The sequence below is a fragment of the Xenopus laevis genome, chromosome 4S, assembly GCF_017654675.1.
Source record: "Xenopus laevis strain J_2021 chromosome 4S, Xenopus_laevis_v10.1, whole genome shotgun sequence".
NCBI classification, from domain to species: Eukaryota; Metazoa; Chordata; class Amphibia; order Anura; family Pipidae; genus Xenopus; species Xenopus laevis.
This window is the reverse complement of record NC_054378.1, coordinates 125,503,150-125,519,247: the sequence shown is the minus strand read 5'-3', so window position 1 is coordinate 125,519,247 and position 16,098 is coordinate 125,503,150. Positions and strand designations below refer to the sequence as shown.

At 40.6% G+C, this 16,098-nt stretch overlaps 1 protein-coding gene across 2 annotated transcripts in view; it reads left to right on the top strand.

The window, feature by feature from the left end:
* Positions 1 to 16,098, top strand: part of ptprg.S (protein tyrosine phosphatase, receptor type G S homeolog) — a 350,843-nt gene that overhangs the window by 143,581 nt on the left and 191,164 nt on the right. For both annotated transcript variants that reach the window (XM_041561822.1, XM_041561823.1), the window contains exon 3: positions 10,914 to 11,093. In XM_041561822.1, coding sequence (XP_041417756.1) covers positions 10,914 to 11,093 — 180 coding nt within the window. The remainder of the gene's footprint in view (positions 1 to 10,913; positions 11,094 to 16,098) is intronic.

Here is a 16,098-nt window from a genome sequence, read left to right as displayed (position 1 = left end):
CAGCACCAAGGACAGCAGCCAACATTTTACTATGTATTCCCCCTTTTTAGGGATGGGCAAATTTTTGACGAAATTCGCCCATCCCTACCCTTTATATATGAGATCTGTTATCCAGGATGCTTTTGTTTTTCCCATATGTTAAAGATTTATGGATAAAGGGTTTTGGGTGGGTTTGGTTTGGGTCACACATTCAGCCTCTTTAAAGGGAAGCTGTTACTGATAATTACTCCCTTTTAATAATTATTCCTTTTTTATGTTTTTAGACATTCAAATTTAAACTTTTTATAACTTGTACCTCTTTGTTCCACCTGTCATTGGAAACTGCCTGTCACCGCTTTTATGTAATTGGCTATTGGCACAGAAGAATGTCGGGCAGTTCTCCACCAGTGGAGAAACACTTAGGGGGTTATTTATTAAAGTCCAGTCTTTTTCTCATCGGCCTTTTAAATAGGAAAACACAATTTTTTTGTCGGGGAAAAAAAACCTCAAATTTTTCATGATTTATTAAAACCTGAAGGTTACTCCACTTGAGACCTATTGAGTTCATGTAGAAGTCAAAGGCAGATGTCCCCCGAAGATGTACTGATTTGCGCTGGGTTTCCAAAAAAGTCGCGGTATTCGGGCATCAAATCCAAAAAAGTTGAGGTATTCGGCATCAAATTGAAAAAGTCGCGGTATTCGGATTTTTTCACAATTTTTACGGTTTTCCCCTAAACAAGAAATTTTTGGAAAAATGTATTGATAAATAAGGGGAAAATTCAGTGCGGATTTGGGCTGAGTAGTAGTAGTTATTGGTAAATAACCCCCTTAGTGTGCCGTTGCCCTAAGAGTTTAATGGTGTCTTTGTTCTGAATCAAGTTGAGATCTTCTGTTCTTCACTCTCCAGTCTAAAGGTGGCCATACACGGAGAGATCCGCTCGTTTGGTGACCTCTCTCCGATATGCCCACTTTGAGGTGGTCAATATTGGGCTGATCCGATCTTGGGCCCAACGATCGGATCCTAACGAATGGGAACGGCAGTCGGATCGCGGGACCGCATTAACGAACAGATGCGGCCGTGATCCGACGGGATTTTTTGTCCCATCCGATCGAGATCTGGCCGACTTTCGGCCAGATCTTGATCGGGGAAGCCCGTCGGGGGGCCCCATACACGGGCCAATAGGCTGCCGACTCGGTCTGTCTGCAGCTTTTATTGGCCCGTGTATGGCCACCTTAAGACGGCCTCCTCCTCTGAAAGCCTCTATATGTTTCATGACATCACAGATGGATGGATCAGGTGTCTATAGATCTATAGTTACATAGTTAAATTGGGTTGAAAAAAGACAAAGTCCATCAAGTTCAACCCCTCCAAATGAAAACCCAGCATCCATACACACACCCCTCCCTACTTTTAATTAAAATTCTATATACCCATATCTATACTAACTATAGAGCTTAGTATCACAATAGCCTTTGATATTATGTCTGTCCAAAAAATCATCCAAGCCATTCTTAAAGGCATTAACTGAATCAGCATCACAACATCACCCGGCAGTGCATTCCCCAACCTCACTGTCCTGACTGTGAAGAACCCCCTACGTTGCTTCAAATGAAAGTTCTTTTCTTCTAGTCTAAAGGGGAGGCCTCTGGTACGTGATCCACTTTATGGGTAAAAAGGTCCCCTGTTATTTGTCTATAATGTCCTCTAATGTACTTGTAAAGTCTAATCATGTCCCCTCGCAAGCGCCTTTTTTCCAGAGAAAACAACCCCAACCTTGTCAGTCTCCCCTCATAATTTAAGTCTTCCCTCCCTCTAACCAGTTTAGTTGCACTTAGTCTCTGCACTCTCTCCAGCTCATTTATATCCCTCTTAAGGACTGGAGTCCAAAACTGCCCCCATACTCCAGATGAGGCCTCACCAGGGACCTATAAAGAGACATAATTATGTTTTCATCCCTTGAGTTAATGCCCTTTTTTATACAAGACAGAACTTTATTTGCTTTAGTAGCCACAGAATGACACTGCCCAGAATCAGACAACGTGTTATCTACAAAGACCCCTAGATCCTTCTCATTTAAGGAAACTCCCAACACACTGCCATTTAGTGTATAATTTGCATTTATATTATTTTTGCCAAAGTGCATAACCTGCATTTATCAGCATTGAACCTCATTTTCCAGTTTGCTGCCCAGTTTTCCAGTTTAGACAAATCACTGTGCAAAGTGGCAGCATCCTGCATGGAACCTATAGTTCTGCACAATTTAGTATCATCTGCACAAATAGAAACAGTACTTTCAATGGCCACCTCCAGGTCATTAATAAACAAGTTGAAAAGCAAGGGACCTAGTACAGAGCCCTGCGGTACTCCACTAACAACACTGGTCCAATTAGAAAATGTTCCATTTACCACCACTCTTTGTAGTCTATCTTTTAGCTATAGATGGAAGGGGACTGGACGGGTCCGGTTGGGTTCGGGTTTGGCGCAGGTCGACCCGCACATCAGTAACTCAGATGCCACCCATAGAGGCTCTGCAGGTTTTAGCTGGCAAATGTTATCATTTGAATTTTTACAACTCTTTCCACTGATAAATTAAAAAAAAATCAGGTTCAGTAAAATGTTGAAAACCTTAAAAAAATAAACCACCACAATATTCATGAATAGTGTAAAATCCTTCTATTTAGCGATGAGCGAATATTTTTGGCAGGCATGGATTTGCAGCGAATTTCTGTATTTTGACAAAAAAGTCGCCCAGACAAAATTGTTGTCGAGACAAAAAAAAGTCACCTGAAGGAAAAATGCTCATTGGCTTTAAAAGCAAAATGGGACAAATTCGCTCATCACTGTATTCTTATTAACATTTAATTGTTTGCATTGAGTCCTACAGTTTTCTAGGATTTAAAAATAAAACATGAATTTTTTATCTCGGTAAAGATTCCATATTAAAAGGGCACTGCTGTCACTTGTTCTTGTAAAATGACTAAGTGCTTAATTAAATCCGCTAATTCATGTACAAATCTTTGTGCTCTAAGGTAATGCTAATATTAGAAAGTTGCCCTTTATCATTGCATTGAGATAATTGGTGTAAAAAAAACGATATTTATATACATTATTCAAAAAAGCTTCGGCAGGCAAATGTTGGATAACTTGAATTATTACCCCGACGTATTGTTGTTGGAGGAACCAGTTCTTTCTCTCCAAACTCTGATATTTTAATGTCTGCAAATAATCACATTGAGTATTGGGAATGAATTGTAAAACAATTAACCCTAATATGCTGCGGCTTCCAGTTTTATTAGAAACACTTCATTCTCTTTTCTGGAAGTTAATTTAGCCGCATTAAATGTTGAGATTAAATGAAACAAGATGTTATTTAATTAACTTTTCCGTGTTGTCCATAGAATGTCTTATGATATAGATATTTAGAAGTATATAATTTTCTTGGAACACCAAAAAAAAAAAACCCAAACCAATTTTTCATTTACCCAGTTGGCCCACAGTGGTCGCCACACTCTACGTATAAATAGTTTCCACCAAGATCTTTAATGCCAAGTCCTGGTGTTTTTCAGATAACAGATTTTTTTGTAATTTGGATCTTCCTACCTTTAGATAGAGTCCGACATCTGGTCGGTTACCCGCAAAAAACACGTGAACCCTGCGGAATGATGTTAGGATTTTCAGGTGCAAGTATAGATGCGGGTTGCGGGTCTCATCTAAATTTCTTATCTTATGTTATATATTTTAGTCCTTTTAAAATTTTGCAAAACGTGTTTCTGTCCCGCCCACTTTTTATGATGTCACTTCCTGTTTGCAGCAACATCACTTCCTGTTTGATGGTGGTCAGCGGGTTGCAGATAAGACAGTTGCAGGGCCGGGTTGGGTAGCGGATCAAAGTGGGTACATATGCGGGTTGTGATTCGGGTCGCGGGCTGCAGGTTTGGGTCGGGTCTGGGTCTTAGAAATTGTTTCCAGTACCTTAAGTCTACTAGAAAATCATATAAACATTAAATAAACCCACTAGGCTGGTTCTGCTTCCAATAAGGATTAATTATATCTTAGTTGGGATCAGGTACAAGGTTCTGTCTTATTATAACAGTGAAAAAAGTATGTGATCCGTTTTCCGGAAACCAGAAAGCTCCAAATTACCGAAAGGTCGTTTTTAAAAACTGATTTCCTTTTTCTGTGTAATAATAAAACAGTCGCTTGTACTTGATCCCAACTAAGATATAATTAATCCTTATTGGAAGCAAAACCAGCCTATTGGGTTTATTTAATGTTTATATGATTTTCTAGTAGACAAAGTATAAAGATCTAAATTAAGGAAGGATTCTTTATCTGGAAAAACCTCAGGCCCTGAGCATTCTGGTCCAATACCAGTATATGTATGGAATCCTTTATTCAGAAATCCATCATCCAGAAAGCTCTGAATTATGGAAAGGACTAAGGGGGATGGCTATTCCATAATTCAACGGCTTTCCAGGTAAAGGATCCTATAAGGAACTTTAATGGGAAAGGTCTGCTAAAACCCACTACGCCACACTATTGATTCTGCTGAAATGTGTCCAATATCCTTTCATTGGGGAAGTTTCTGCCAGTGCCAGTTTTACACCTAGAAATTGGATTTATTTATGATTCATTATTAAGGTTGGTTTATATTTTTCTTCCACACCTCTTCAGTGTAATCAGTAGGCTTATTGATATTCTTCTACGTCTTCCAACTCTCTTCGTAAACTCTCTCTGAATGCACAACATGTAAACCAGAAGGAATTCAAAAAAGGTGACAGTTTACTCTTTTCTACTGCTACCAACTGCCAGCTCAGCATCTTCTAAGTCATATGGGTCACTTAAATGACACTGCAGCCCGTCCCCAAAGTTATGATTCAAAGGGTTCTCTTCTTGACGGTCATCAGGTTCTTTGCCCTTGTTGCTTGAAGGTTCTTCTCAGAGACGTCTATACTCAATTCATAATGAGCCAATCTCAAGACTCTCTGCTGTAGATGAATGATGAACCTGGGTAGGAAGAACTGTAGGGTTATTCATTAAAATCTTTTCTATTGCTACATATCGCTGGTTCAGCTGTTTCGCTATCATTGACCACGATCGTTATCCCTACGTTTCTAGAGAGCATTAGCTTTGTTTTCCATTGGAATTTGGTAGCTGGTGAAACTTATTATAGTTATCCGAGGGATGTACAAATAATGAATGTCACCCGTGTAACAAATGGATTGCTCTTGGAGGAGAATTCCCTCTAATGGATGAACAATATGATGAGTTTGGCATAGCATGAGATCATTTATACTCAATAAGGTGATTAATCCCAAGACATTTGGGCACATTTGTCTTGGGATTCATTCGCAGAACTTGGATAGTGTGTTACGAGAAGGAAAAATGAAGATATATAATGTTTGAAAAACTACTTATAATGCCAAGGTTCTTGAAAAATACTTTTGTCTACTCCTAAGCATGTGTTGGACTACTCTACCACCCTAAGGCCACCAGCTCCCTCATCTTTAGTGATAGACCAATCTGTCCCGTTTAGCTTCACCTAAAAATTTGCGGAACTACTAAAATTTGCATTGAAGTCAATGGGCGTCAACATTTTTTTGACACAATTATTATGCGCCATAATGTTTACACAAGCGACTCTTTTGTTGCAGAATTTTTTTTTCTCCGGAGAAATTCACCACCAATCCATGCCTGGCAAATCAATTTGCCCATCACTACTCATCTTCTTTTCTGTTGGTTTCCAACACATGATCTGGACTGCTGTCACTTACCTGAGATGAGGGACCCACTTACAATATAGATCATAAATACTTTAGGGCATATTTATCAAGGGTCGAATTTCGAATTAGAAAAACTTTTCGAATTCACAAAGACCAACCGAAATTAAGTCAAAGTTTTTTTTTGGGGCGAATATCTCTGTTTTCGATCGATTAGGTCAGTTTTCAGTCGAATTCGAATCGTATGAATCAAATTAATAGCTCATTCGATCGAATTTGAAAGTTTTGCCCAAAAAAACCTTTGATTTTTCAAAGTCCACCAATTGACTCCAAATAGATTCTAGGAGGTCCCACATAGGCTAAAACAGCAATTCGGCAAGTTTTAGATGGTGAATGGTCTAATTGATTTTTTTAAAGAGACAGTACATGATAAATGTCGAAATTCGAATTTACAAATTTTTACAAATTTGAATCGACTTTGGACTATTCCCGAAACGCGTTAGGCATTGTACAGCCAACCTGTCAATAAAAACCTTGCCCAGAAGTGCCGTCCATATATTTTTAGTTAACTATATGTGACACTGAGGATTTGAGCACCTGGCTCAGGGAATATCGAGGAGCTGAAACGGTCTCCCTTTTAAGTTTTGTTGTTCATATTCCCTAGTCGAAGTACACAAAATTTACTCTAAATTAGATTTTTTTTTTTCATTCAAAAATTCACCTCGACCTTTGATAAATCTGCCCCTTTATGTCACAGATTAAAGGGTAGCATAGAAACTATTTCATTCTGAATCAGAATTAATTGTCTATATGGCAAATGTAACCTCAGTTTTTATTGACCCCGTAAGCTTCCAGCAATGTTCTTTTTATAGGCTCTAGGTAACCTTTAAAGTAGAGAATCCCTTCCTGAGCTGCGGATGATACCCATGTTCCTGCCCAACTTATGTCTAGCACCAAGGCAGCCCTTCTCTAGGTTTCTAATGTTATTCCTAAGCAGAAGAACATGCTCTTTCTTTCTCCTGACAAATTCATTGACTACTTGCTGGTCAGACAGGACTAGACCGAATCTGACCAGCAGGTGGCGCAGTTGGAACACAATTCATTCATATTAACAGTACATGTATCCCTTAATATCTTGAAATAAAAAGAAAATTAATAATGAATGTAAATTGCAAAATTTCTAAGAATAGCACCATAGTCAATTGTACATTCATTTATTTCAAAGGTTTACTTATCCTTTAATTTGTCTTGTTCAGTTGCCTGTTGCTTGTTTGACTCCATTTTTAGCAAATCCAACACTATCACAGGAGGAAAACTTAGTTGTAATGTGAAGGCAAGTGCAGAGGAACAATTACTCTTGCTACAAAATCAAGGTTAAGACATGACTTTATTTGTTCTAAACCTGCTGTTACCCCATTCATGTGCGGATGCAGCCGGAATATTAAATGTAATGTGAGGTCAGAGAATTTCCTTTCTTCTCTCTAATAATAGATGTTTTTTTTCTCAAATATTGCGTCGGCTACAGGAAGAGAAGGACTTTATTGTTTTGTATTTAACTGTATTGGTGCTGGTTAATGACAAAGTTAATTTCAGTTGCAAAAATAGACATCCATCAAGTTTAACTCTGCTGTATTCATCTCTGTCAGTCCATTACTTGTAAGGGGCAGTTGCACATAGCACTGGGGGCCTATTCAGCACTAGTTGCAGGGAGGAAGAAAGTACAGTGGGGCGGCGAGATGGAGGCAGTAGGGTGGGACAGATGGAGACAGTAGGACGGCGAGATGGAGGCAGCAGGGCGGCGAAATGGAAGCAGTAGGGTGGGAGAGATGGAGGCAGTAGGGCGGCGAGATGGAGGCAGTAGGGTGGGACAGTTGGAGACAGTAGGACGGTGAGATGAAGGCAGCAGGGCAGCGAGATGGAGGCAGTAGGGCGGCGAAATGGAAGCAGTAGGGTGGGAGAGATGGAGGCAGTAGGGCTGGAGAGATGGAGGCAGTGGGAAGGGAGAGATTGAGGCAGTAGGGCAGCAAGATGGAGGCAGTAGGGAGGGAGAGATGGAGGCAGCAGGGCAGCGAGATGGAGGCAGCAGGGTGGCGAGATGGAGGCATTAGGGTGGGAGAGATGGAGGCATTAGGGTGGGAGAGATGGAGGCAGTAGGGTGGGAGAGATGGAGGCAGTAGGGTGAGAGAGATGGAGGCAGTAGGGCTGGAGAGATGGAGGCAGCATGATGGAGGCAGTAGGGAGGGAGAGGTGGGGGCAGTAGGGTGGCAAGATGGAGGCAGTAGGGAGGGAGAGATGGAGGCAGTAGGGTGGGAGAGATGGAGATAGTAGGGCGGTGAGATGGAGGCAGTAGGGTATAAAGATGGAGGCAGTAGGGAGGGAGAGATGGAGTCAGTAGAGCTGCGAGATGGAGGCAGTAGGGTGGGAGAGATGCAGTTGGGCGCTGTAGTGGCAGTAGGGCAAGATCAGTGGGTAAAGATGGAAAAATGAAAAGAAGATGGGGATTGGAGACAGTAGGACTAGATGGAGGGCGAGAGAAATAGTAGGGCAATAAAGATTCTAAATTAAGAAAAGATGGTAAGACTAGATGTATTGATACAGTCCTTGCCACACTATATCTCCCAAATTGTTGTTGTACCAGCTCCCAACACTTGTAGTTTAGCAAGAGCTGAAGTAACATTGGGACTTAATAATTCTGATTGCCAAACATACACCTACCTGTTCACATTGTGCCCCCGATCCTGCTTAGATACTCCTGTAACCCCACCATCTTTCCATTAAACCCCACCAGGTTAGCAGTCTGCAATCATTATAGGCCCCCCTATTCTGCTCTACACGATTTTGCTTCCAATCTCCCTAAACTGTGAACTGCCGCTGACTTCTGATTTGTACTTTGTCAATTCTTTCCATATCCAGAGGGAAACGTACGTTCCTCCCATGCTTCAGAATTCATTGTGCTCGCCTAATGTGCTGGCAATCTATTTCTGATGGTCATGTTTTATTCATCTCCTTTCCGCTCTGTTTTGGGGGTGTTTCCTGGATGGTGATAAATATTCTCCCAACAATAAATAGCCACATCGGTAAACAAATAAGCCTCGTTGTATAAATGAGTTTTGGGGGGAGGCCGCGGTATCTCTTCATCGGTGTGACTGTTCCTTTAGGGATTGTGGGCATAGATATGTGTATTTCCCCTTTAAAAACCCTTTGGCCAATTAAGCACCCATAACGGCTGCTGATGTTGAATGGCCATTAAATGTAACTGTGGGTTAAATAAGATCCATTTCTCCTAATACCTAATATAGGACCTGTTATCCAGAATGCTCGGGACCTGGGGTTTTTACAAATAACAACTCTTTCCGTAATTTTGATCTTCATACTTTGTCTACTAGAAAATCATATAAACATTAAATAACCCCAATAGTCTGGTTTTGCTTCCAATAAGGATTAATTATATCTTAGTTGGGATCAAGTACAAGCTCCTGTTTTATTATTACACAGAAAACGGAAATCATTTTAAAAAATTTGGATTATTTGGGTAAAATGGAGTCTATGGGAGATAGCCATTCCCATAATTTTGAGCTTTCTGGATAGCAGGTTTCCGGAAAACGGATCCTATACCTGTATAACCTCTTTCCAAATGGGAAATACATTAAAGAAGGGTCTTCCTCCTTCTTGGGTATATTCTGCCCTTGTGCACTCCATTGTTCCCTCTGCAGCTCAAGGTTCTTTGACTTTCATTTAAATGGTGCATTTATTTTAAAAGGTAAACTCCACGTAAAAACAGTTTTTTGAATAATGAAAGAAAATGTCGTTCTAAGCAACTCGTCAATGTGCATTTATTCCACATTGTCACTCCCCTTTAGAGGGATACTGTCATGGGAAGTTTTTTTTTTTTTTGGTTTTTTTTTTGCAAAATGCATCAGTTAATAGTGCTGCTCCAGCAGAATTCTGCACTGAAATCTGTTTCTCAAAAGAGCAAACAGATTTTTTTATATTTAATTTTGAAATCTGACATGGGGCTAGACATATTGTCAGTTTCCCAGCTGCCCCCAGTCGTGTGACTTGTGCTCTGATAAACTTCAGTCACTCTTTACTGCTGTACTGCAAGTTGGAGTGATATGACCCCCTCCCTTCAGGGCCGGATTTATTCAAGCGGCGCCCTGAGGCCAGTGTGAAAGCTTTGCGCACACCCCCTCCATCGGACGTGCGGTTCTAGCTGTGGCTGCACAGACCGAGCGCCGACCCCTGTACACACTGTATTGCACTTTTAAATATCGGCGCACCCAGTGCTCCTTAGGAAGCAGCAGGGCGGCATGCCACCCCTAAATTTTTGCTGACCTAGGCACGGGCCAAATCTGGGCCTGCTTCCCTTTCCCCCCCCCCCCAGCAGCCTAGCAACAGAACAATGGGACGATAACCAGACAGCAGCTCCCTAACACAACATAACAGCTGCCTGTTAGTTCTAAGAACAGCACTCAATAGTAAAATCCAGGTCCCACTGAAACACATTCAGTTACATTGAGTAGGAGAAACAACAGCCTGCCAGAAAGCAGTTCCATCCTAAAGTGCTGGCTCTTTCTGAAAGCACATGACCAGGCAAAATGACTTGAGATGCACCTACACACCAATATTACAACTAAAAATATTTATTGTTTCAGTGATGAAATTTGATATTGTGGAGCAAATTATTTATTTAGAAATAAAAACGACATCATAAAAATCACGTCAGAATCCCTTTAAATAGAAACTCCTTAGAATAAGGAGGTTCAATTTGACCTTTTATCCTCGGCATTCTAAGGAAACGTGGTTCGGTTGTCCGGTGCTGTATTTGTGCATTATCTGCATTGGCATTACAAGAACCTTTCATTAGAAACGAATCTCTGCTGGAAACAATCCCCAGTTATAATGTCCTGCAGCCCCGAGAAGTCATTCCTGGTTCTCTCGGGAGTGAATTTGCCGGCAGTTGACAATCTAATCTTAACAGAGAACATTCAGAAATGGTTATTCGATTGCTGGAGGCGCAGTGAGACGCTGTTCAGCCCAAATGACTTTCGATTTCCCTTTATTATACGCGCCTTGTAGACATTTGAATATTGCAGAGGTACAAGATGTGCCTTAGCCTTGGGATATGTTTGGTCTGCAGGTGCCATTTAGCTGAACGTTTATCAAGCTGAACATAGTTGGTTCTCACTCACTTCGTATGTTTCTTTCCATAGGTGTCTATGGTCCCGACAACTGGGTGACGTCTAACACGGATTGTGGGGGAATGCACCAGTCTCCCATAGACATTTCTGATTACAGCACACACATCAGAGATGAGTTCCAGGAGCTGCAACTTGAGGGATTTGACAATGAGTCTTCTAACAAAACCTGGATGAAAAACACAGGGAAGACAGGTAATATTTTTTTCTTTATAAAGGTTTCTGCATTTGTGTACTGGGGAGAATCAGAAGTCCAGTCCAATCTTCCACGTGTGCATCATAATATGCTATGTGCTTAGTACAGGGTTATACTGATACTGATGGGATCTCTCAGATTATGAGCAAATTTAGGGACTGTTCCTGCTGAATTGTGCTTAGTACAGGGGAATACCTATGCTGCGTTTTATGGGATCTCTCTGTACAGACTAGGAGCAAACTTAGGGACTGTTCCTGCTGAATTGTGCTTAGTACAGGGAATACCTATGCTGCCATAGTTTTATGGGATCTCTCTGTACAGACTAGGAGCAAACTTAGGGGACTGTTCCTGCTGAATTGTGCTTAGTACTGGGGATACCTATGCTGCCATAGTTTTATGGGATCTCTCTGTACAGACTATGAGCAAACTTAGGGGGCTGTTCCTGCTGAATTGTGCTTAGTACAAGGGAATACCTATGTTGCCATAGTTTTATGGGATCTCTCTGTACAGACTATGAGCAAACTTAGGGGCTGTTCCTGCTGAATTGTGCTTAGTACAGGGAATACCTATGCTGCCATAGTTTTATGGGATCTCTCTGTACAGACTATCAGCAAACTTAGGGGACTGTTCCTGCTGAATTATGCTTAGTACAGGGGAATACCTATGCTGCCTTAGTTTTGGGATCTCTTTGTACAGGCTAGGAGCAAATTGATGGTCTCTCCACAGAAACCAACCCCAAACATCAAATTATTTCCTTACAGCTTTATTCTTCCATTCCTTTCGTCAGTTTAGTTGCACTTAGTCTCTGCACTCTCTCCAACTCTTCAATATCCTTCCTAAGGACTGGAGCTCAAAACTCATACTCAAGGTGAGGCCTTACCAGGGTCATATAAAGAGGCAAAGTTAAGTTATCTTGAGTTGATGCCATTTTATACACAAGGAATTCATTTATTTGCTTTTGTAGCCAAGGATTTACACTGCCTAAAGCTACATAGTCTGTCATCCACAATAAATCCCAAACCCATCCAGTTATTCAGAACATGGGGAGGCCCACAAAATCATATTACATTTTCAAATAACATTATGCATTATGTAAAATAATGCTAGTTTCAGTGGGTGCACACAAAGCCTTCATTATGTGGGTTTATCTCCAAATGAGGAAAGAAGACGCTATTTGCGAATTGTGTTCAATGGAGAATTAATAAAAGTATGAAAAGATGACATTGTGCATGTTGGAGGCATAAAAACAAAATAATAAAATGAGAGTAGAGTGATTACTAGAGGGAGCGATTACTAGAGGGAGTGATTACTAGAGGGAGTGATTACTAGAGGGAGCGATTACTAGAGGGAGTAGCTGGTCACTTTTAGTGGTGCCTTAAAAACTGAAAGTAGGGAGTTTAGTTGTCCTTTAAACTGGCAAACCCTGTGCTGCTCTGTCATTACCTACTGAGAAAATGGACATCCTACAACTCTACTAACAGATTCTTTTGTACACAGAGGCCAATCCTTCAACATTACTATACAAACCTTTCCCCTTCACACTTAAAGCTGCCTGTTAAATGTTCGATTGATTCCATCAGTGAGTAATGCAAAGCTACATATCTTATAAAATATACAGCTGAAATAAAATAACTTGGAATTATGCCACGCTGTGAATGAATCACTTTGCAACCTCACCATTCTGTTTAAAACCTTTGCTTAATCCCTCGGCTCCTTGACATGAAATCAGTCACGCTAACGCTTAAGGAATCCGCACGATTTTCTTCTGTTGGCTTTTATGGTCTTTATAATGTCATTTTATGAGATAAAAAGTAGACTTTCTTGCAGAAAATAATTGTTTGGTATAATTTGCAAATCTGTGTTCAAAATTTTAATTTCTATACTATCTTATAAAAATAGTCCCCTTTCCATCTCTCCCTACTATACCTGTTATCCCACAGTCACACTCCCTTCCCAGAGACTATTATCCTACTGTTACTATAGACACCATCTCTCCCTACTATACCTGCTATCCACAGTCACACTCCCTTCTCAGAGACTATTATCCACTGTTACTATAGACACCATCTCTCCCTACTATACCTGCTATCTCACAGTCACACTCCCTTCCCAGAGACTATTATCCACTGTTACTATAGACACCATCTCTCCCTACTATACCTGCTATCCCAGAGTCCCACTCCCTTCCCAGAGACTATTATCCACTGTTACTATAGGCACCATCTCTCCCTACTATACCTGCTATCCCAGTCACACTCCCTTCCCAGAGACTATTATCCACTGTTACTATAGGCACCATCTCTCCCTACTCTACCTGCTATCCCACAGTCACACTCCCTTCCCAGAGACTATTATCCACTGTTACTATAGGCACCATCTCTCCCTACTATACCTACTATCCCACAGTCACACTCCCTTCCCAGAGACTATTATCCCACTGTTACTATAGGCACCATCTCTCCCTACTATACCTGCTATCCCACAGTCACACTCCCTTCCCAGAGACTATTATCCACTGTTACTATAGGCACCATCTCTCCCTACTATACCTGCTATCCCACAGTCATATTCCTTTGGTATAACAATCTTATAAGTAAAGTGTGTTGTATATCTGTTCATAGTTTGAACACCAATGGTATAGAATGAGGGTTGTGTTTTTGCATTTATATGTAGGGTAAGCAGCTGTCCTACTGTTAACCTTAGACTAGTGATTCCAAAGCTTGAAGGTCTATTTGGTGAGAATGGGGGAAATGCAGGTCAACATTTGCAAGTTTTCCCCTAAGAGAAAATTTGTTTGTTGTCCTAAATATTCTTTGAACTATGGCTCAAAGACTGATACACCAATGTTCTCTGTTATGTGCAACCTTGTTATGAACAAGGGGAGCCTAATCAATGGTTGGACCTCCGAAGGGTTTAGAATGGAATAAAACCAACAACCAATTTACTGTATATCATAAGCTCACATGGAAATGTAGGTCTCATATGGAGAATAATGATGTTTTAGAAATTCGAAAGTTTTACAGAGTCTTTTAATAATTATGAATTATTTGTTTTATTTTACTGCTCGTTTACATTTTTACATTGTTGCTTAATTGGTGTCTTTTTCTGATGGAAATTACTCTCTCAGCACTTTTCTACTCTCTCTGGTTTCAGCCACAAAGAAACTGTATTTCATTTGTACTCTAGTTTGTCTTCAATGGGAACATTTTAATTCTTAGCCTTTTCTTCACTTTAAAAAAAAAATTAAGTACAAATAAACGGAAATCAAGCGTTCACTTGCTCTTCATGTTAAGAGCATCAGGCCATGGAAAGATCGTCCTGTACTCATTTCAGAGAGGTCTAAAACTTGTAGAAGAAGCAATTACTTTTCTCAGTATGAGTTTGTTACTGTGCAAATGGGATTTATACAACCATTAAACCAGGTAATTTGTTCTCCATTATTTATTAAATACACGTCAGACCGGAATGCGTAACGTAATCGAAAATAAAGTGGTAGTATTCAAATCCTAATGCAGATGTACCGCTCGGAGCATTAACCTTGATCAGGCCTCTGTGTTTAGTGGCGGCTTATGGTACAATAGTATAATACTATAGTATAGTACAATTTTCTGTCCCATATTACATTTAAGGTCTAAGAGTTGGAGGAAAAAGCATCTATATGTAGTAACACTTTTCCTTGGGATTTATTCCTGAGTTTGCTGAGTAATAGTTTCTTTGTTTGTATCAGCCATTCAACGATGCTTAAAGAAACAAAAGACGTTGTATTTATATTGCATATGAAAGTAATCTAAGAACTGTAGAAGTTGGTCTTCACTTACTGACCATTTTTGGTCCATTTAGTCTTCCTTTTGCCTAAGCACACCTAAAATATCTTGTTTAGTTGGTAGGCTCCGTTTTTCCCAATCATTCGACCCCAGAATATACCTGAGAGGTATAAAGATTCATGCTCAGCCCAACTGGAACCATGACCTGGGTGAAAAATGCATCTCTTTGGTTGAAGCCTTCTAGAATTAGATAGATCATCCTTTGGTTTGGCTTGTTTAAGTCTGGAAATCATGTTTAGCTTTTTAGGTGTCAAAGGAGTCTCCTTTCAATCAAGTCATTTTTGCTTTGAAGGTTAGGGCACACTGGCAACTTTGTGTCAGGAACTCCCTGGACTCAAACCAGGAACCTGTTAAATTCCAGGGACTGTTCCTCCTGCTTGAGCCACAAGAGGCAGTGTGGCAGCAGTCTGTCTGTCTGACGGGATGCCTTTTGTTGTTTCAGTTTTCTGTATTCCATGCCCTCTATCCAGCTGTGCGCAATTGCTCTTTTGAGGGCTATTTAAGCTTGATTTCCAGATACCCCCTTGCTGGATTATTGGCCTTCCGCTGACTTCAAGCCTCATGAAAATCTTGATCTTGATCCTGTTTTGGTTCCTGTTCCTGCTCCTGTTCTGTTCCTGTTCCTTTCTGATCCTTGAATCTGGAAACCTTGCCTTGTTCCTGCCCCCATTCCTGTCCTGTTCCTTTCTGATCCTTGTTCCCTTTGATATTGATCTCCCGGTTTTGACCTTGGCTTGTTTTTTGACTCTGTACTTGCCCGTCCTGACCTTTGGCCTGATCTTTAAGTCTGCTGCCTGTCCTTGACTGTTGGCCTGAACCTGGAATTGTGTTTTTGCTGCCGTTGTATCTTTCTGCAGTGGTATGTGTGTGTGCACATTTTTTCCCTTATTAAAAACTTAAATTATACAGAACATTGGCTTCTACCCAGTCAATCCTTACAATTTGGTGCCTTGTCTAGCAACTAATCTGACTTGACCTTCTTAAAATCAAGCCATATGTGGTGTAGTGGTTGGCATTGGGTAAGAAGCAAGGATCTGTAATGTCACTGTTTAGTATCTAATTGTCCCAATTCCTTGGACAGTTTGGATTCAATTTATGGTCTTGAAAAAGGTTCAGGGCTTAACTAAAAGTGGGCGAGGTGATCTTTATACCTTCTGGAGGTATCTTTAAACATGGCCCT